Source organism: Myxocyprinus asiaticus, chromosome 6, assembly GCF_019703515.2.
Source record: "Myxocyprinus asiaticus isolate MX2 ecotype Aquarium Trade chromosome 6, UBuf_Myxa_2, whole genome shotgun sequence".
Lineage (NCBI taxonomy): Eukaryota > Metazoa > Chordata > Actinopteri > Cypriniformes > Catostomidae > Myxocyprinus > Myxocyprinus asiaticus.
The window spans coordinates 39729383-39753185 of record NC_059349.1 but is presented as its reverse complement, the minus strand read 5'-3'; the positions used below and the strand labels follow the sequence as shown (position 1 = coordinate 39753185).

Genomic DNA, 23803 nt, shown 5'->3' with positions numbered 1-23803 from the left:
CTCATGTGGCGAGTAGAAAGGCATACAGTTGATAAAGAGCACTTCCAAATTAGGACAGCACATCTTCTTTAACGTTGTAACATCTGTACACCAACTTTCATTTATGTAAAAACACGTTCCACGTTTTCCCCACTAACTCCGCCATGTGATCTGCTCTGAACAGCTGAAAGCCGGGCAGACGTAATGCACTGGTCTGGTATAACTTCACTCAGCCAGGTTTCTGTGAAGCACAAGGCAGCAGAGTTTGAAAAGTCCTTGTTTGTATGGGTGAGGAGATGTAGTTTGTCTGTTTTGTTAGAAAGAGAGGAGATTCGCCAGATGAATATTCAGCAGCGCTGTTCAAAAGCCACGCTGACGGAGCTTGACCAGCACGCCGGCTCGCTTCCCTTGCCTGAAGTGACCGACAAGTTCCCTGAAAGGAGGGAACTTGACACCGACTATTTTTCGCTGTTATAGGGCTGAGAAATGTGCTATCCTCGCTTCAGTCTGAAAATTCTGATTGTGTGGTACTGGGCTCCTACTTATATGCTTTTGATGACACAAGCATAGGGTGGAGCACCAAGCATTACCAGCCAGTCAAATTGACGTGATGGTATAGGGTTTCAAAGTCACCGCTCCTAGGAAGAGCTCCCACAGCATCAGCTACTGACACAGCATCTTGTTCCCTCCTTTGAGGGAACCAAGGTTACAGCAGTAACTGAGGCAGTATTGCATCCTTTGTAGGCTTTTTGCCAAATTTTTATTTATATGACAGTTTAGAAAGGTCAGGAAATTATGGGAAAGAGGGGATGTGAAAAGAAAAAGTCACAACCTTGATTCAAACTCCTGTTGCCTACAAGAGCACCATGGCTCAATATGTAAGAGCATGTGAGCTTTTTTTTTTGTTCCAAGCATTAAAAAAAATAAATAAATAAATAAAAAATTGCTTATGGTAAACACTAGAAAAAGCTATTTGCCAATACTGTAAGAAAACTTTATTCAGAAAAAACGTAATTCAAGATACAGTATATTCACTGAAAACAAGTATTAAAATCTTTACTATACTTTTTCTTCTCAAGTAAATTTATCTTGTTTTAAGGACGCTTAGATATTTTTAGTGGAAAACAAGACAAAAATACTAATTAAGATATTTGTTAATGTAGGCCATGGCCTCAACAATATTGCATATTTTTTGACAGGCATTACTACATCCAGTATTTTGAACTAATGAACAGCACTGCATTTTGACCAATTTCCATGTCACTGTTTGTGTATACCTCTCTGTGTGGCAATGATGGTGATATTATGCCACTGCTCATGCTCACGGTCCAACTCGGTCGCCGTAGTGATGAGCCCAGTGTCTGGAGTGATGTGGAACAGAGCCTCTGGGTCAGATTGAGGATCGATGGAGAACCTGAGGGAGATAGGATAGATCGTAGGGATGGCATGGACTGAAGATGAGAAGATACCTGAAGCCTTGGCTCATCTGAAAATCTGTCATACAGGAGTTGCTTTAAACCCAGTGGATAGAAACAAAAGTGCTCCTACTGGCAAGGTAAGAATTCAAATCCCTAATTAGGCACTATTGAAGTAACTATAGACCACTTGGATGAAACTTGACCATTATCATTGGGCTTTTCCAATTGAAAATAAGCAGTCATGTTTTGAAACATGATTACTTTCATCTATGATGAAGTTTTTTAAGTGTTTGAAACACAGAATATAGAACCATTCAGCCATGGTTAATTAGTTACATAATGGCTCTGTTCCAAACCCTAATGTTCTGCCTACCTAGAGAATGTTTTTATCCATTAACACAAAAGCTGTTCCAAAATTAATTTTGGCTAAATTCTGTTTAGCCAAAGGCCGTAGGTATGCTCTTTTGCTGACAATTCAATCATAGAATGTATCGCAACAAACTTGGTTGATGAAGTTGAGGGAAATGTTATAAATATATTTAATTCAGTACTGAATCAATAGTATCAACATAAATTTCAATCTACAGTATTTAAAAATTTCACTCAACATTTATGGGTGTTACAGACTTTACTGCTTCATGTACGGAGCATGTTACCTTTGTGGAGTAGCTGCCTATGCAGAGTGTTTCAGTTCAGTTATTAATGAGGTTCAACTTCATTTAGGATGCTGCCATAGAAGGTAGTTGCATATATAGACAGTAAACAGTGAGATAGCACTTATGTTTGGAACAGGGCCTTTGTAGTATTTGTTACTGTATTCTAACGTGACAACAACGCATCCAGAATAGCAAAGGACTGCAGTTTACCTGATGTTGTTTGTGAGCCCCGTATCTGGGTCCACAGCACTGACCCGTCCCAGGGTGCATGCCGGCGGGCAGTTCTCCGATACATCCATTCGGTAACGTGCTCGTGAGAAGCGAGGGGGCTCATCTGCATCCAACACAGCCACTCTGATTGAGGCACGGTCTTTAAAAGGCCCGCGGCGCAGAAAGCGAGGGTCCACAATTGGATTCAGAACCTCCACTGAGAAAGAGTAAGAGCTCCGGCTCTCATAGTCCACCGCCTGCAGGCCAAACAAAGAGCTGTGTTACACAACTACATAGCAATGTCACAGCATTGATAGATCAAACATACTGACATGCATATTAACATATAAATACCACTAGTGGCTGGTGCTTTTAAAAAGTGGGGAAGCACAGACTATTGCCTTCTGTGTCTGTAATTTTGCTCCTAAAGGCAGCACAAACTACTACTCAAATAGTGTTTTTTAACCAAAATAATTAATAAACTCAAAACTGTTTTTTCCAACAAAACAGGCAAAATAAGAAAGCTGAAATAAATGTGTTACATGATGTGAGATTGTAAATAACTGTGCTTGTGTCTCTGAGCTGATCTCCAGTGTTTTTACATATCATACGCTATCACATACATCATTGTCTCAATTATTGGATGTTTACTGCAAAGTCCCACCTATTTTGGGCTTTTTCAGCTGCTTTACACGATTTGCCTATGGTATTGAGATTCCCTACTTCCATTGGAATGTTTAGAAATGCCCATTCTGGTTTGGAAACGGCCACTGATTACTACATTGAGATTCCCTACTTTCATTGGATAATTTAGAAATGCCCATCCCTTGGGGCCTGGGTAGCTCAGTGGTAAAAAACGCTGGCTACCACCCCTGGAGTTCGCTAGTTCAAATCCCAGGGCGTGCTGAGTGACTCCAGCCAGGTCTCCTAAGTAACCAAATTGGCATGGTTGCTAGGGAGGGTAGATTCACAGGGGTAACCTCCTCGTGGTCGCTATAATGTGGTTCGTTCTCAGTGGGGCGTGTGGTGAGTTGAGCGTGGATGCCGCGGTGGATGGTGTGAAGCCTCCACACGCGCTATTGTCTGCGTGGCAACGTGCTCAACAAGCCACGTGATAAGATGTGCGGGTTGGTGGTCTCAGATGCAGAGGCAGCTGAGATTCGTCCTCTGCCACCCAGTTGAGGCAAATCACTACGCAACCACAAGGACTTAAAAGTGCATTGGGAATTGGGCGGAAAAAAAAAGAATTGCCCATCCCGGTTTGAAAATGCCCACAGATTGGGAAACACCCATTATTGTTCCGCAGAGACCTATACTAGACCTATATAGAGATCCAATAGGCAATCAGAAGCAGATCCAATGCAATTAGCACTCACAAAGCTCGATCAAAATCGATCTTCAGTGCCATTCATTTGAATGGTACAAGTATCTACCATAGCATACAGGCCAATGTCCACTGGCTTCTATAGACAGATTCATGTAGAAAAAATGCTTATTGCTGTGAAAAATGTGATATTTCACACTTTAATTTGCTAAAATATTAAAATGCACAGAATGTAATTTGTAATTTATATAGATTATATGTACATTAAACTCATCATTGCCACAAGTCTTATGAAATTTTAGGGGAAGCCATGCCTCCCAAGTAGTCTTGAAGAAATCACTTCTGATAAATACATCATTTCAAAATACATTCAGTGGTTATTACAGTGCAAAAAGTAAAATAACAGATTACAAATATGCTGCAATTTGATATTTATATTTACATTTATTCAATTAGCAGACGATTTAATCCAAAGAAATTTACAAAATGAGGAATACAAACAAAAAGTGATTCATCCTAAAGAGGCCATAACATGAGAAGTGCAGCAATAAAAAGTTTAGAGACGTACAAGCTAGCTAGAGTAAAAATGAGAGACAGATCTGTTTAAGTATTTAGTTAGTTCATTAACAAGAGATATGTCTTTAGACATTTCTTGACAGTAGCATGGCTCGGCTGTTCGGGTAAGGTTGGGAAGATCATTCCTAACCCAGTGAGGAAAAGTGAAAGTTCAGGAAAGTGATTTTTTGCCACTTTGTTTTGGTAAATAGTACAGTGGATCAGTCAGTGAGAAATATGACCTGTAGGTCAACAATAACTTACAATAACAATTACTCTTTTCTTTCTTTTTTTGGCCTTTTGGCCACTTTTATTTGGCCATGTTTATTTAGAGGGGATTTTACTTTTTTTTACAATGGGGGGAGAGAGTGGAATCAGGATTGGGGAAATGTTGCAAGCCAAATACAATCTGGCATTGTCTTTATGAGCACCACAGCTCAACATGTCACTGCACGTGCTTAACAATAGGCCATTTTACAACAGTAATGTATTATTAAACTATAGGCTACTCTTTGGAATGTAAAGACTAGCATCATTTGACAGACTTTAATAGTAAATTTATTTTTATTATCACAGTCTCTTGATATGCAATCAAGCTCTTTGATGAGGTTGGCCTTGGTAATAGCAGGAGCAGGACCCAGAATTTATTACATTGTATGGAGACATGGAATTTAGATCTGGCATTGGGCAATGGTTGTATGGGACACTGGTGTAGCAGGAGTGGGTAATAGGTAAGTTTTGGCAAGTGAAGCCCATCTGGGAAAGTGAATGGGGCTCATTGTAAGATCGCCGCCATGTGGGTAAGAGTCACTTTTGTCATCAGCTCCGTTCATCTGCTCCACACTATAATACACACAAAGGTACTCACATACACACACTCACACACACATTCTCACACTCTCAATGCAAGACCAGGCTGAGGTTGGATGGAGTCAGTGGTGCACACACTGTGTTTGGCCTCTGTTTGCTTGAACAGAATGAAGGACAGACTGAAATTAGCTGAATTAAACTGAACTGATTGGAGGACATCAAGTCACTACAAATCACTCCAACTTCATGGCTCATATTGACCTGCCAATGCAAAGATGCCCAAACACCAGAGTTGGTGTCTTGATCTACTGTTGCTAACTTAAAACTAGTGGGTTGATGTCCCGTGTCGCAAATCCAGTGATGCTGGTAGTGACGATTCTCTCTGACCCATCAGTGATCTGCAGGGTTTTGACGTCACATTTAGTATTGGCTCGGCTCGGCTCACTTGGAACCTCAACCGAGGTGGTAATAAAAAAAGTATCAAGTACCAGGCACTATCCACAGTGGAAAACCCCCAAAAAGTGAGCAGAGTCGAGTCGAGTTGTGCTGTACCATGCAGTGGAAAAGCCCCATAAAATGAGCTGAATGTAACTGAACTGATTGGAGGACATCAGGTCACTACATATCTCTCCAACTTCCTGTCTCATATTGACCTGTTACTGCCAAGATACCCGCACATCAGTTGGTGTCTTGATCTTGTGGTCTTGGTCTTGAGAGCTCTGAAGACCATATAAATGTGGCCTGGGTCTGAGTCATTACTCAGCATGTTGGTCTGGGACTGGATTCCAAAATCAAAGTCTTGTAAGTAAAGTCTGGGTCTGGGTCTTGGCTTATGGTCTCTGACAGACAGCCTTTTTCCAACTTAATAAAGGTGATAGTTAACCAATGGGTGGCATGGTATGTGCTGCAGTAAATTCAGCATTTTCATTTCATTTCATTACAATGGACTGCCTGGTTCTTGGGCCAACAGGTCTTGGTCTAGATCTTGTTGTTAGTTCTTGGTCTTGGGGTGTTTGGTATTGGTCTGACATTGCTCTGGGTCTTTTTAGGTGGGCACTGGTCTGGGTTTTAGAGGGCAAGGTAATGGACTGGTTCTTAGGGTGTCTGGTACTGGTCTGGGTCCAGTTCTTAGGGAGTCTGGTATTGGTCTGGGCCTTAGGGGGTCTGGTTTTCGTCTAGCATTGCTCTGGGTCTTAGTAGGTCTGGCATTTGGTCTGGGTCATTAGGGGGTCTGGTATTGGTCTGGAATGGGTCTTAATGGGTCTGGTATTAATCTGGAATGGGTCTTAATGGGCCTGGTATTGGTCTGGGTCTGGGCTTTAGGGGGTCTGTTATTGTTCTGACATTGACCTTGGTCTAAGTAGGTTTGATATTGGTCTGGGTCTTAAGGGGTCTGGGTCTGGGCATTAGGGGGACTGATATTGGTCAGGCTTTGACCTGGGTCTTAGAGGTTCTGGTAATGGTCTAGGTCTTAGGGGGTCGGGTATGGATCTGGGCCTTAGGGGTTCTGGTATTGGTCTGCGTCTTAGTAGGTCTGGTATTGGTCTGGATCTTAGGAGATCTGGTATTGGTCTGGGTCTTAGGGGGGCTGGTATTTGTCTGGGTGTTAAGTGGGCTGGTATTGGTCTGGGTCTTAGGGGGTCTGTTATTGGTCTGGCATTGACTAGGGTCTAAGTAGGTCTGGTATATTGGTCTAGGTCTTAGGGGTCTGGTATGGAACTGGGCCTTAGGGGTTATGGTATTGTTCTGGGTCTTAGGTTTGGTATTGGTCTGGGTCTTAGGGGATCTGATATTGGTCTGGGATGGGACTTAGGAGGTCTGGTATTGGTTTGGGATGAGTCTTAATGGGTCTGGAATTAGTCTCAAGGGGCTGATATTTGTCTAGGTTTTGAGGGACTGGTATTGGTCTGGGTCTGGGCCTTAGGGAGTCTGATATGGTCTGGGTCTGGGCCTTAGGGGGTCTGATATTGGTCTGACATTGACCTGGATCTTAGAGGGTCTGGTAATGGTCTGGGATGGGTCTTTGATGGTCTGGTGCTAGTCTGAGTCTAAGAAGGTCTGGTATGGGCCTGGGATGGGTCTTAGGGGTCTGGTATTGGTCTAGGTCTCAAGGGTTTCTGGAATTGGTATGTGACTAAAGGAGTCTGGTAATGGTCTGGGTCTTAGGGGGAGACTGTTGTTGGTCTCACATAAACTCAAACTCACATACACCATTGCACACTTCTATTAATCAAAAACCTCTACAAAAGAGACAGATTAAAGATGAAAAATTACTCAGCAGGTAGAGGGGAGACTAAAGGACACCAGCATTTAAATAAAAGCAGCAATGTTTGTATGCAAGAAAAGCATGTAAATGAAAGTGAGAAAGAGATAAATAGACCAAAAAAGGGACAGAGAGAGAAGCAAGGAGACAGGGGGTGGATAAATGGAGAGAAAAGGTTCCTAACAGGATCCCATTAGAGGCAGAGAGAGACAATCTGTTTGAGGAGGAGAGATGTCACTTACACTGTGAGCACACACTCATCACCCCATCCCTCCTTCTCTCACGTACTCAATCTCTCTCTCTCTCTCTCTCTCTCTCTCTCTCTCTCACACTCTCTCTCTCTCTCTCTCACTCCCCCTCTCCCGCCCTCTCTCCATCACCCCATCACTCTATCACACATGCTCTACACCCCTCCTAGTAAGGAGAGGTCTGGTGGTGACACCTAGAATACACACTCATCTCTCTCACACTTGTTTTAAATAAATTCCTCCCTCTCTCTTTTTCTCCTGTTCTACTTTACAGCTTTTCCTTTGAATGGCTCTCAACTGGAAGTGCAATTAAAATAAATTAATAAGGCTCTCTATATGGTCTGCTATTTAGCTATAGAACATGACACTATATGCCTCCATAAAGCAATATTAATCGATCATATGACTTGCCAAGCATTTGATCTTTGCAGATATTTTTAAGAGAGAGAGAGAACAGGAGAGAGATAGATGTGGGTTATGGGAAAATGTGTGCATTTAGATATATATGTGTGTCTGTGTGTGTTTGTGTGTGTACGTAAGAGTTTTTGGATCTATTCTCTTTGTGAATATGTATTCTCACTGTTTGTCTTTCTAATACACCTGCCTCTGAGCTTGAAAAAAGTGACTCTTTTTTGTATGCATCAGTTTGTGTGTGTGTACATGCTTGCATTCAAAGGTGACGGGTTGTCTTGAGTCTTCTGACACCTTACTCAGTCACTCTCTCTCTCTCTCCCTTGTGTTTTAATACAACTTTGGGATATTAAGCCCAGATTATCCTTTGAAGCAATTCACACACTAAATTCTAACAATGTACAGCTTCCCTGTGCTCACTCCTCATTCTCTCTTTTATTTCTTGCTTTCTTAAACCTTACAAGCCCACAAATCGGGTTTTCTTCAAAATTCCACCTTGGCGACAATCCAGGTTCAAAATTCTATTTTTCCAATACTCTTCTTTTCACTATAATTCCTTCTCCTTTTCACATAGTCCTTTTCTCTCTCTCTTCATCTCTCCTTTCATCACTAGCTCTCTTTCTCTCTTTTACCATCTTTCTCACAGAAGATTAACACATCTCTCCTCTAACAGAGAAAACAAACACAGATAATCCAAACAGCACTGTAGGTTGATGACCGTGGATACAAGTTAAAAGTGAGAAGGTGTGTAAATAACTGGGAGAAAGCAGCTTTACGGGTTCCCCAGGTGCAGCCATGAGCCTAAAACAGTTTTTGCACATGCTATCTTCCATTATGCTAAACAACCATTTAAACAGAGTTCCCACACTTTTTGACCAATGAATTTCCATGAAGTTCAATGGCCTTTCCAGTAATTTGTGATTACTGGATAAGGATGTCATTTGATATGTAACCTGTTTGACTGATTCTTTGAAAAGAACTGACAAATCGCTCACAAATTGAACATCACTTTCAAGCAATATCCAGACAATAAAATATTTTAGAGCAGAACATAACATTCATTTTTTTATATCAGGATATATAAATAATGTAATTAATTAATTAATAGAAATATAATACATAATTTCTTTTAATAATCTGATAATATATATATATATATATATATATATATATATATATATATATATATATATATATATATATATATATATATATATATTTTAGAGCAGAACTTAAATAGAAAAAGTATAATCATATATCAGAATATATATGAATAATATATAAGGATCAATTACGTGGTACTAATTTTCATGAGAAAATGTATTAATATCATAACATAAATAAAATAGTTTTTTCTGAATATCACAGCATCTATAATTCATTCATAATTTTATCATGAAAATGCTGACCACTCAGCTTAAACCGTTCAAACCTTAATGCAGATGTACCTCTAGGTGGTACTGTTTGAAAGCTGTGCAACGTCATAGAAACTAGCACATTCAAAAAGGTGTTTTGATTCGCTCCTTTAGCATCAGTCACTTTAAGGACAGTTGGTTGCACAACACTGTCACAAGAGATTACAGATGTGGATCTGTTGCTGGGCTGTAAAATATTTTAATGTGCACAGACCTCTTCCATCATAGCACTGTGTAACACAGCTCTCTCTCTCTCTCTCTCTCTCTCTCTCTCTCACACACACACACACACACACACACACACACACACACACACACACAAACACTCGAACACACAAACACAAACTTCCAGCAATCTGCATACGCTTAATCAGAGCAGCACGCCACTCACCAACCCACACAAACACACGTGCCATTCTGTCTGGATAACTATGCCTCACAAAATTCATTTTGTGTTGATTAGTCTAAGAACAGTGAATAATGCTGTGCAATGCCAACTTGAGGACAAAATGTTAAATGTTCACTAAATTCAGTCACAGACACATGTAGAGTGGACACACTCATAGCCCCTGTTTACTTTCTTTACACCCCAGCTCAAGGCGTTCCTTTGAAGGACACACGTTTTTGGGCTGGTTCTAAAACACTCTGGTTCACTCTGGGTATTTGAAACTCTGACACCAAATGATGCTACAAAGATCACTGCATATCTCTACATGTCTCAAACTAACCTGTTGCCTTCCACAGTCTTGATCTTGTTGCCTCATCTTGAGACCCCTTAAGACCATGTAAATGTGGCCTTAAGCTGGGTCTTGTCTTGCCTCGCCTCAGACAAGTCTGCAGTCTTTCCAATGTTTCCAATTCATTCAGATGCATTTATTGTTTTTCAGTCATTTACACACAAACTACCCTAGGTACAACAACAGAAAATGAACACAGCACAATTCTAAAATATGTAAAAAAAAAAAGATATATATATATATATATATATATATATATATATATATATATATATATATATATACACACACACACACACACACACACACACACACACACACTGGCAGCCAAAAGTTTGGAATAATGTACAGATTTTGCTGTTTCGGAACCAAAGTGCCATTTAACTGATCACAAAGTATAGTCAGGACATTACTGATGTAAAAAACAGTACCATCACTATTTGAACAAAGTCATTTTTGATCAAATCTAGACAGACCCCATCACTCCAACACTTTATCCTTGAGTAATCATGCTAAATTGCTAATTTGGTACTAGAAAATCACTTGCCATTATATCAAACACAGTTGAAAGCTATTTGGTTCATTAAATGAAGCTTAACATTGTCTTTGTGTTTGTTTTTGAGTTGCCACAGTATGCAATAAACTGGCATGTCTTAACGTCAATATTAGGTCAAAAATGGCAAAAAAAGAAAAAGATTTCTCTAAAAGTTTGGAATAATGTACAGATTTTGCTCTTATGGAAAGAAATTGGTACTTTTATTCACCAAAGTAGCATTCAGCTGATCACAATGTATCGTCAGGACATTGAACGTGAAAAATTACTTCTACAATTTGAAAAAAAAAATAAAAAATTTCAGAACTTCTTAAACTGCTTCAAAGAGTTCTCATCAAAAAATCCTCCATGTGCAGCAATGACAGCTTTGCAGATCCTTGGCATTTTAGCTGTCAGTTTGCCCAGATACTCAGGTGACATTTCACCCCAAGCTTCCTGTAGCACTTGCCATAGATGTGGCCGTCTTGTCGGACAATTCTTACACACCTTACAGTCTAGCTGATCCCACAAAAGCTCAATGGGGTTAAGATCCATAACACTCTTTTCCAATTATCTGTTGTCCAATGTCTGTGTTTATTTGCCCACTCTAACCTTTTCTTTTTGTTTTTCTGTTCAAAAGTGGCTTTTTCTTTGCAATTCTTCCTATGAGGCCTGCACCCCTGAGTCTTCTCTTTACTGTTGTACATGAAACTGGTGTTGAGCGGGTAGAATTCAATGAAGCTGTCACCTGAGGACATGTGAGGCATCTATTTCTCAAACTAGAGACTCTGATGTATTTATCCTCTTGTTTAGTTGTACATCTGGCCTTCCACATCTCTTTCTGTTCTTGTTAGAGACAGTTGTCCTTTGTCTTTGAAGATTGTAGTGTACACCTTTGTATGAAATCTTTAGTTTTTTGGCCATTTTAAGCATTGTATAGCCTTGATTGACTGACTAGTTTCTAGAGAAAGCTGTTTTTTTTTTATTTTTATTTTTTTAGCATTTTTGACCTAATATTGACCTTAAGACTGGACTAGACTGGACTATTGTAATTCCCTATATTTGGGAATGAACAATTATTCCATATCTAGATTACAGATGGTTCAAAATGCAGCTGCGAGACTTTTAACGGGTGTCCGTAAACGTGAGCACATTACTCCTGTATTAGTGTCTTTACATTGGCTTCCTGCCCATTCTAGAATTGATATTAAAGTGCTCTTGCTTGTATATAAATCCTTAAATGGCCAAGCCCCTGCCTACCTTTCCGACCTTTTGTGTGAACACCGTCCAGGAAGAGCTCTTAGGTCCGCCAACCAGAGTTTATTAACTGTTCCTAAGTCGAAGCTAAAATCTAGGGGTGATCGAGCGTTCGCCATAGCCGCACCTAAACTTTGGAACAGCTTACCGACTTCTATCAGCACTGCTCCAGCACTACATATTTTTAAATCTAAGTTAAAAACGCATCTTTTCTCTCTAGCCTACAACTTGTGATGTTCTCTGTTGTTTGTTATTTTATATCTTTTGGGTATATATTATTATGTTTTATTGTGGGTTTTATTGTATTTAAAAAGTTATTGTGAACACATTGTACAGCACATTGGTCAACTGTTGTTGTTTTTAAATTGTGCTATATAAATAAAATTGAATTGAATTGAAGTGAATTAAGACATGCCAGTCTGTTGCATACTGTGACAACTCAAAAACAAACACAAACACAAATAGCTTTCAGCAGAGTTTGATATAATGGCAAGTGATTTTCTAGTACCAAATTAGCAGCTTAGCATGATTACTCAAGGATAAGGTGTTGGAGTGATGGCTGCTGGAAATGGGGCCTGTCTAGATTTGATCAAAAATGACTTTTTCAAATAGTGATGGTGCTGTTTTTTACATCAGTAATGTCCTGACTATATATTGTGATCAGTTGAATGCCACTTTGGTGAATTACAGTACCAATTTCCTTCCGAAACAGCAAAATCTGTATATTATTCCAAACCTTTGGCCACCAGTGTGTATATATGTATGTTTTATTATTATTATTGTTATTATTATTATTGTGCTGTGTTCATTTTCTCTAAATATTTTTATATATACAGTACACTGTGTAAATATAGTTGTATGTGTATTATGACAGGACATACTGCATTTGCTTCCTTTTATGGTGTTTTAACACACATAATGTTTAGAGGAGCACAGTGGAATAAAATAGCTCTGGCCATGTTACTATTTGCACCACTCATGCGAGAAAAAAAAATCTGTGCTGTCATTTTTAATTGACAACTCTGTGTAAAATACATCAACATCTCCTTTTAGATCCCTTTCACCCCGTTCGGTGGAATTAAATGGGCTAATAATGTAATACATAATGTAGATTACCTGCAGGGTTCCAGCATCTTCTGCTGTTCTACAGTGGCTAGTGCACTATCAAACGCACTATTATGCAGAGACACTGACAGAACCTTTGAGACTGTGCGCATCAGGGTTTCCGTTAGTTGGAAATGTCCGACAAATTAAAAAATTGCTCAAAAGCTCAAGTTCAAAAGCAGCCTGCGTTATTCCCGTCTCGTGCGCCAGTTTAAAACTCTTCTTTCAGCGCATCAGTTGATTAACAAATGAGTAGATCCCGAAATTCATGCACAAACTCAACGGGAGAGTTAATTCATGATAACATGTAAACAAAGAACATAAAAGAACGGCTCACACCCGTTTGGGGTGATTCAATCAGAAGTGGACAAGCGAGACACATCACCGTTATAACTCGTATTTTGCTTCTTTTTTGACCACTTGTGTTTGGATTTCGTGGGAGAGATTCTGGTATAATTACACATTAATCATTAGGCCTATTGCAATCATATTGTATGATATAGCACAAAAAGTAAAAGAGGAAAAAGAAAGCCGTTTCTCTTAATTATACTTGCATTTAATCTAAGAACAAACATGATATTAGGAGCAGAATTCATAGTAATTTAGTGTAATACCTGAATTAACAGCGCTTCAAATTTGCATGCTTAGAGATGAGGGGATTTTTTCCAATTTATCAGGCAAACTTGATCATTCGTAGACATGTTGGCCAGCATTAAAACTCTGGTGTGCAGTGCAAGGCAGGTGTTCAAATGGCCGCTGCAATCATGTTAGGAGCACTATCTAACTGTTTTTTTGTGTGCTTACTTCATTCTAAATGTTCCCCTGCTTTGCTTCATTGATACAATTTTTGGCACAGGTCTCAGCATAATGTCTCCCACCATCTGCTTTCACAATGGTCAATGCATGATTTATTAAAAGGGTCATATAAGAACGTATGTTAACGGTGTCAAAAAAAAAATAGTGCCGTTAAAGGAATATTGTGTTAACGCGTCGACAGCTCTACCAAAAATTAAAATTCACTCATCATTTACTCGCCCTCATGCTATACCAGGTGTGTATGACTTTCTTTCTTCTGCAGAACACAAACAAAGATTTTTAAAAGGATATCCCAGCTCTGTTGGTCCTTACAATGCAAGTGAATAGTGATCAGAACTCTTTAGCTCCAAAAATCACATTAAGGAAACATAAAAAGTAATCCATAACACTCCAGTGGTTAAATCCATACCATTAGAAGTGATATGATAGATGTGTATGAGAAACAGATACAAATTTTAGTCCTTTTTCTACTCTAAATCACCGCTCTTGAGGCGGAACGCTGTATCCTGCCAGACACGGGCGGAACGTTGTTATGGACCATGCGTGACATGGATGGGTTAAGCTGTTGCACACCATCTCCAGGACTTGAACGGGGTCTGAGTTGGGGTGGCAAAGTTCATTTTTAGGGTGGCAGCTGCCACCCCGTGCCACCTTTCTGGCCCCGCCCATGCCCACATCCATCGCTTCTGAAGATATGGATTTAACCACTGGAGTCCTATGGATTACTTTTATGTTTCCTTTATGTGATCTGACATTGGACTGCCGTTTTGGGCATTATATCGTGTGCACTGATTTTTTGTTTATGTGCCAGATATGGCATTTCAACTGCAGTTGACAATGAAGTTGCACTGTATTGTCTTCAGGGCTGTTCGATTCCAGAAATTTGGGAATCGACTCCGATTCCGATTCCTGGTTTTGGAGTCGATTCCAGACCAATTTTTCGATTCCGAAAAAAAACAAAAACAAAAAAAATACAGGAGGTAAAGATAAATCTCATAATAAACAGCTCACTACAAAGTGTTTTTCGCACTATTTATAATAGCATGAACAACATTTACTATTAATAGGTCCATTCTAAAATTAAGTCAGGGCCTACATACCAAAGCACGATGCTTCAATCCCATGAGATAAATTTGAGGGAAGTTTGAGTAGATGCGGCTGTATTTCGAAGAACTACTGCAAATCATCTTACTAAAAGCACCATTTTACCTACATTGAAATTGTCTGTTACCAGGGCCATTGCAAGTAATTCTGGGGCCCCTGACTATATATTGCTCTGGGCCCCTTACCTATTAAAATAATACAATTTTGAATTTGTCGTGAGCCCCTCTGGAACTTTGGGCCCCTAGAATCATTACCACCTTTCACTCCACTAGCTGTTACCACTCATGAATTCTTGTTTAGAAAGAGGTTTAAATTATAATGTACAGTTATTGTCCTACTTCCTTTTGTACACTGAATAAAATGTCCAAACAATACACTTCAGTTTTATTTAACAATCTAGGTTGTTGTGGTTTATTTCATACAATATAAATATATATATATATATATATATTTTATAACGTGTATTTACATTTTTTGTCATTGAATTTGATTTCATGTGTAAAATGTAGGCTAGTTAATATACAGGTTTTAAAACACTAAAAATTTGGAGAACGAGAAGAGAAGCGTTAGATTCTCGTTTTTATAAGTGCAGCACATTGATCATTTAAACTTTAACATACCGATTTATTGATGTGAACTGGGATGCTAACTGAACTCTGCCATCTCCTTGCAGACTTGTGTTGTAACATCGGGAAAGTTGTTGTTGTATGCCAATTTACTGTCACAAATTTGGCATGTTACCTGAGCAATACGTTCTCACTCCCAAAGCTTTAAAAACTGACGCCTAGGAAATGAGAACGGGTTGTAATTGACTATAAATTCAATCCAAAGTAAAATACCAGCAGACTATATTGGAAAGCAGACATGTTGAAAGGCTTGTGTGATTGCTTCATACAGATGAACAAATGGAGCGGATATATAGATGCTTACGGACTACAAATGACTCAAGATGCAGTTATTTGTAAGACTTTTGTAAACTGTTTTAGTGCTGTTAGACTTCTGAAATGTGTAGTAGTTCAGTGGTCGAGGAAATAAACACAGTCTGAAAATACCAACCGGTTTCCCTGAAAGGAATCGACTCCAGCTTTGGAGTCGATTCCAACGTTTCGAGTCGATTCTTGATTCCCAACGCCTCGGAATCGAGGAGTCGATTCTTTGCCCTAATTGTCATCTTGGACTTCTAGCGGCGTAGATGCAGCATTACGCATGTTACCGTCGCCTTTGTAGAAATGCCATGATTAATTGATTCTGTGAGCAAAAGTGTCCAATAATAGGGATGTAATCAAGATAAAGCGAGTAGAATTCAGCTGGTGATGTTATTTCAACATGTAGGTCCTCATGAGCTGACTCACTTAATGTAAAATAAAACCTTAATTAGGAAACTAAGACTGGAGTCTTCATCTCAAATGAGTGTACATAATCTTATTCATATAAGTACTTTTTCAAAATAACCGAGTTCACCTTTAAACCTCAGCTCAAGGCATTCCTCTGAAGGACACAGCATGTTTGGGCTGGTACAGAATCGATGATTTTCTAAAGTGGAGCTCCACCCTGGGTCTTTGAAGCTTAGAAATGACCACAGCATATAACTAACATCCCTCAGGGGAAGAGTGAAAGAGGGAGACTCTGCAGAGAGAAACCCAGCACCGCATACACGCCGCAGAAAATGAAATGAGTGAGGGAAGGAGAGAGAGGTTGCGGTGTAGTTTTACATAGAAACTGTTTCTCCTCAGACAGCGGCAGGCATGACCTAGCTTACCAAAAAGGGCCCTGACTGACCCATTCACTCACACACACACTCACACACAAACCCCAAACATTTCAGCCCGAGGCTTTCTCTTTGTCCTCTTTGTCCATATCAAAGGTCCTTTCTCTAGTCTGCAAGAAGCTTCTTTCTTCAGTAAGTTTCATTGTTATAATGTGCTCTACTTTTGCCATCACATAGTTTGAAATTCAGAGCAATATTAACAGAGAGCAGAAAGGTCATGTTTAAATTAGGGTGGTCTTTACTGAATGTGTGAAAGAAAGAAAGGGTGAGTTTGTACCTGTCCCCGCTGAAAGGACCATCTTAGACCAGCAGGAATTTCTTTGCTGGTTTATGCTGGTTTGGTGCTGGTGGAACAGCATGTTTTTTTCTAGTGAAAGCTAGTTGACCAATGTGGTCTAACTGGTTAAGCGAGTTAAAGGAACAGACACCCAAAAATGTAAATGTTGTTTTCCTTTACTTACCCTCATGTCATTCCAAATCCATACGACTTTCTTTCAAATAAAAAAAAGGCTGGTTTAATGTTTGATACACAATGTCAACTGTTCTCGCTTCTCGTTACGATCATCGTTGTTAAACCAGGTGTGACACATCTTGATGCTATAAGCACAAATGAGATTTGCAAGCTACAGTATGGCAGAGGGGTTTCAGATTTTCAACAAATTTCAGTCTGTTCTTTACACAAAGCAATTGTATGACTTCAGAAGACTTGGATTATACAGTATGAGTTATTAGGAGTTAATGGTGCTTTTTTGTCATTTTTTTAAAAGTCCACAGCCCTAGTCACCATTCATTTTCATTGAATGAAACAGAGCAGCTTAGATATTCCACAATATCTTTGTTTGTACTACATGGAAGAAAGAAAGTCAAATAGATTTGAAACAACATAAGTGTGAGTAAATTATTACATAATTTTCATTTTGGATGTACTGTTCCTTTAAGTAGCCTGGTAGTGACACCAGCAGCATACTGGGCAGCAGCATCTAAAACACAACATACACTGGTATTTTCAACAGGGTTGTCATGATGATGTTTGTATGTGTGTGTGTGTGTGTGTGTGTGTGTGTGTAGGTATGTGTGTCTCATCTAAGTAAAAAGTGAAAGTGCTCTGAGCTACTAAGAGGGGTTTCTCAGAGGTCATGGCGGGCATTGTGATGACAGAAATTGCTCCTATTGGAAACACTTTCCTCCCTGGGGCGAGCTCTTCCTCTCTCTCTCTTTTCTTTTCTCTATCTCTCGTTCTCCCTCTCTGTCTCAGCCTTCTCAATGAAATCTCCAACTTCAGCCTTTCTGATATGGAGCGAAATAAACAAGAGGCAGGCAAGACGTTCGGCTGTTCTCAACAAGATAAGAAGGTGGCCAGACAAGAGTGGAGTCCTGTAAACACAAACAGAACAAATAATGTTCAGCTGTTTTTTATTTTTGTTTAATGAGCCAGAAACCAAAGGGGAGCTTAGTGCTAATTTTACGCTTTGTTTATTTTAATTCTGTTGGAGTGGTATCTTTCATGTTTTCTATTAGTTGCGCGTGGGTTCCCTAAAAAGGCTAAATCCCATTTAACCTCTTCAATCTTTGTATTCGGATACTCCCACCTGTCTCTCCTCACTCGTTGTACTCTTTTTCTTTCTTTCTTCATCTCCATCATTGTGTCTTACAGCTCAGCCAAAAGTCTTGGCCAGAATTCTGAATCCAGCAAAAGGATGGACAATGGAATTGTCTCTTTTTGGTTTTGACAGGAATATTAGAGAGAACTGTAACACTGGAGCAATTTTAGAGATATAATTGGGCAAATAAAGCACCAGTGCAATCAAGGATGAAGTATGAATTCAAGGAGAGACATGGGGGGAGTTCATTTGTTTACCAATAATTGCCCCCTTTCATTTCCTCCCTCTCTAAGCATTAGCAGACTGATCTCTCTCCAGTTTTCTTTAACCTGCACCTTTTTCTCTTTCTAGAACACTCTAGCTCTCATTCCCACATGAAAAATGTCTTGTTCAGAGGTTGCTCTTTCATCGCTCAGAAGACTTATTGGAGTTCTGTTGTACTGTATTTCAAAAAGATAGTTCACCCAAAAATGAAAATTCTGTCATCATTTTCTCACTCTCAATTTGTTCAAAACCCATATGACTTTTTTACATGGAACACAAAAGGAGATTGTGGCAGGGCGGAGGGTGGGGCCGGACCGTGATTCTGCACACCCGGCCCCTAATCAGGCTGATCAAGCCTGAGAGGGATAAAGGTGACCGGAGACAGCAGTTCGAGAGAGAGAGTTACGGGCAGCTGCCCGGCATGTGTTTCTCTTGAACTGCTGTCTCCGTTCGCCTTTATCCCTCTTGGGCTTGATCAGCCTGATTAGGGGCTGGGTGTGCAGAATCATGGCCCGGCCCCACCTTCCGCCCTGCCACAGAGATGTGAGGCAGAATGACTCAGTCACCATTATATTTAATTGCATCTTTTTCACGTACAATGAAAGTTAGTGGTGACTGAGGATGTCATTCTGCCCAATAACTCTTTTTTGTGTACCACGATAGACAGAAATTCATACATGTTTGGAAGAACATGAGGGTGAGTAAATGATAACAGAACTGTCATTTTTGGGTGAACTATCCCTCTAAGTATCAATTTGCTTGTATGTTTCAACAAAAATGAAATAGGATAAATAAAAGTAGACACAAATGAGTCAATTGATGACATGCAGTAAGAGTATATAAGCTATAAAATGAATGTGGATTGCACTGCTCAGATCATTTTGTCTTTGAAGAATTTGATGAGATATTTTTGAATTTTGAATGCAGACTTTGGTATCTTGGCATGTCTGAGTACAGTTTGAGACATTGAATAGATGTCTTCTGAAACTATAAGAGACTAGGGATGCACCTAAATTTTGACAGCCGAAAATGTCATAAAATACTATTTATGGTTTTCGCCCAAAAAAACAAACAAAAAAAAAAGGTAGAAAATAAGAGCTTTTTTTCAGTGCCTCGGTATTGTGTTTTATTCTGTTAGTCATGGATGTTACTGCCAAGCTCCAATATGTCATTAAATGTGCACTTTTTTCCTCATTTAAAAAGTTTTACTTCTGAAGAAATTAATTGTTATTTTGAAACCAATTTCTAAAATCATGAGCACTCACATGAGATGAAGACTTCAGTCATATCAGTAACCTTATAAAAGCTGTTTTATTCTACAAGGAGAGGGTCCCCTCATGGGGGCTGCCATGTTAAGATCACATGACCAGCCGAATATTACTCGCTTTGTCTCAGTAACCACCCTGTTATTGGACACTTTCACTCAGAGATTTAATTAATCCTGGCTGGCTTTGAATGGTGAATTTTTACAATGTAGAATCTGTAACTGAAATCTACTGAGTTTGAATGATCCTGCATCCACGCCCCTAGGTTTCAGTGTAAGTCCAAGACAACGTGAACAAAAACTTATTGAGTATACCTTTAAAGAAGTATAAAAGCACCATTAAAGTAGTCCATATGACTCGCACATTATATTCAAATTCTCTTAAATCCATGCAATAATTATGTGAATCGCAAAGGATGTTTAATAATTAAATACAGTATATAGTCTGCATGCACAGCACACTTCAGTGAAGGAGCGCTGCTCTGTTGTTGACAGATACTCATAACAGTGTGTTTCCTTCTGAAATCTTCTACCAAAATAAAAGCCAGAGGGTTTTGGTGCATTCTACATTTTAAATGTCTTTAATTATTGAAAACTATTCAAAATAATACATTTTCGTTTTTTTGCCCCAGTGTGTCCAGAATGTCCAGAATTTTCGGTTTTGGCCAAGAATTTCTATTTTGGTGCATCACTATAAGAAGAGAGACATGAGATTACTGCAGTGGTTCTCAAAGTGTGGGGTGAGCCTCCCAACCATCCTGTTCTCAAATCTCATTTACTTTCACACATTAAAAAAACATTTACAATACACGCAAGAACCAATATGCACAATTTCTTTTCCTCCTCCTTTTTCTCCTTAAGCCTTGCTTATACTTTCCCCTGGCACTGCAGCACTTCCTCTCGATGGCCTGAGTCGTTTATATTTAAAGGGTTAGTTCATGCAACAATGAAAATTCTTTCATCATTTACTCACCCACATGCCATCCCAGATGTGTATGACTTTCTTTCTTCTGTTGAACATGAACATATATTTTTGGAAGAATATCTCAGCTCTGTAGATCCATACAATGCAAGTGAATGGTGACCAGAACTCCAAAAGCTTTGGTGTTTTCTCACCCAAAACCAACTGAATCGCTTCAGAAGACATTTATTAAGCCACTGGAGTCTTTTATGGATTTCTTTTATGCTGCCTTTATGTGCTTTTTGGAGCTTCAAAATGTTAATATCCATTCACTTGCATTGTGAGGACCTACAGAGCTGAAATATTCTTCTAAATATCTTTGCTTGTGTTCAGGAGAAGAAATAAAGTCATACACATCTGGGATGGCATGAGGGTAAGTAAATGATGACAGAATTTTCATTTTTGGGTGAACTATCCCTTTAATGTGTCAGGTGGTGTGGTGTCTTAATAGGCTCGTTTGAGATGCCAAACGCCTCGCCTTGAAAGAAGATGAGAGTAGGCAGCTGCAGTCAGGGGATGAGTGAAATATGTGCTGTCAAGTCAGAGAGTTCTCTCTTCTCCTAGTTGATCAGCCACCTACGAGATCCAAGGCAAATACTATGTGATTCACATTAATGTGCGTTGTTGCTGATAAAGTGGATGTCATTTTAAATTCTGTTGCTTTTAAATGAAAATTAATATGAATGAACAAGTCACCCAATGTACCTGTTATTTAATTATCCACAAAAGCTGTCTTTTTTATCCATTTCAGTTTAAAAAAGACACGTATTTTAGATATTTTAGAAATATGATAACAATCACATATATATCCAGAGATCACAGTCAGAGTGTTGGGAATATTCACACATAATTTATAAAAAACAAACAATAAAAAACAAACAAAAAAAAACAGGATATCAGAGTTTTTAGAAAAGAACAAAACATCAAGATTGTTTAAACCGATGAGCATTAAGCTGTTGTCAGCAAGTCGATTCCTGTCGTGCTTGCAGTTTGCACAGTTGGGAGAAAGCAACTGCAGCCGCCTTGCTCTCGCGAGAGTATTTTTGACATATGTCGCAATGACATCACAGAAAGTTGGACAGATTTCTAACCATCATGCACCTGCTGGTGATCACTGGTGACAGAACTTGTTCATCTCAAGCAAGCTTACTTTTTGTTTTTATGTGGTGTCAGGTGCGCTTACTGCACTGAGCTTTGTAAACAAAGACGATTTCGCGTGCACACCAGATTTGACTGGATGAAGAGGTTAATTAACACTTAAATTTCAGTCTGTTCCTCACACAACACCATCGTATGGTAATTGAAATACAGCACACAATTGATATAGATTACTTTTATGTGTTTCTCAGATGAAAACTTGTTAAATGATGGCAGAAAGTAAAATTTTTTGGAAGAGCTATTATATATTTAAAAAAATTGTAAATATTAAAAAATAAAATAAAAAATGTTCATGATGAAGTATCTTTAAAAAAAAAAATTCAACATCAATTTTCAATCAGATTATGGGGTGGGGGGCATGAAAGTTTTTCTTGTTTCTTGGGGGGTGCATGACCAAAAAAATTTAGAACCACTGGATTACTGGGAAAAAAGCAGGAGAGTTAAGCAAAAAAGGCTCCATTTGCTCCATATTCCGTCTCATGTTTAGGAGAAATAACAGAGATATTAAAGGAATAGTCTACCCAAAATGAAAATTCTTGTATCATTTACTCAACTCACCCTTGTGTTGTTCCAAACACATATAAATTTCTTTCTTCCATGGAACACAAAAGGAGCTATTTATAGCGGTTCCAATCTGCTCTTTTCCATACAATGAAAGTGAATGATGACCACTGTTTTCAAGCAAAATATTCTGTGAACAAATTTTTGAAATTATCAGACTTTTTTCAATTTAACATGGCTTCAGAAGGCTTTGTGCACAAGTTGTGTAGACTACGTTTTAATAGTGCTTTTTGTCCTTGACAACCCCTGGTCCCCATCCACTTTCATTGTATGGAAGAGAGCAGCTTGGACATTTGCTAAACTTCTCCTTTGGTGTTCTGCAGAGGAACGCAAGTCATATGGGTGAGTAAATTATGCCAGAATTTTAATTTTTGGGTGAAATCTCGTGTGATATCTTTTGTGATTTTTATTTCCTATGGCTTCTGTCTTTAAATTATCCAGCTGTCATCATCTCAAGATCTCCCTTAACTGAAAGTTTGTTATCTGTAATACTGTCTGCCCAAGTGTATCTCTCACGTCCACGTCTCTCTACAGTATATCTCTATATACTCTCTCTTCTCTCTGGCCACTCGTTTAATCTCTCTGCTCCCTTCTGTCTGTTCCCTCGATTTCCCTTATCACAGTACCACATCCCTGGTCTAAAATCCCTACCAGGCTCACCTGCAGCCAAAGCTTTTTTTAAACACCGACTTCCCAACACCTGCCAGGCCTGTCACAGTGACAAACCCCCTCACTTCATTTACACAAACTTGCATGAGCGCGGAGGCACAGTACAGTACGCTCTGACATGCACATGAACGAGTCCAGGAAGCTGGATTGGCATCAGTAGAACTGAGCTGGCTTTTTCCAGTGTCTGATCACACATCCAGATCAGCACACACACGCCATCAGTTGGCATCCCTTCAGCTTAGAGGCAGGGCTTCAGTCTTCAAACAGTAAAAGGCAACATGCTGTACAAAACGCAGCTCATTATTTTATGGAGCATCACCGCAAAACCTGATTAGTTGAGATTATTCAAATTAAAACAATCCTGTTGATTAATTTGCCTTGCCTTAATTTACTAATGCATCTCGTGTTGTTTATCTTGTCAGAAAGACAGAAATATTGCAAAAGGCTAAAAGGTGTCACAGCAATGAAACTGAGTAAACTCCCTGACTAAAAAAAAAAAGCTTCGTACAGTGTTTGATGTGTCTTTACCGACTGATGTAAAGATATTCTTGCAAAAAGTGACTAATAGGGATGTGGGAAAAATTATTCGCTGATATAACGCAATTCTTTCTACAGCAGCATATACCACAAAAAGGTACAGGCACAGAAAGCAAGATGCATGGTGGTGGACAACAGCATAGTGTAAGGTCGCTCTGATGCGGCGTTTCATTTATAAACA

At 39.2% G+C, this 23803-nt stretch overlaps 1 protein-coding gene across 1 annotated transcript in view; it reads right to left on the bottom strand.

Annotated features, from left to right (window-relative positions):
• The window catches only part of LOC127442342 (uncharacterized), a 219310-nt gene that overhangs the window by 19038 nt on the left and 176469 nt on the right, over positions 1 to 23803 (bottom strand). Inside the window, exons 7-8 of the mRNA XM_051700298.1 lie at positions 2264 to 2520; positions 1257 to 1393 (exon numbers count right to left, since the gene is read on the bottom strand). Coding sequence (XP_051556258.1) covers positions 1257 to 1393; positions 2264 to 2520 — 394 coding nt within the window. The remainder of the gene's footprint in view (positions 1 to 1256; positions 1394 to 2263; positions 2521 to 23803) is intronic.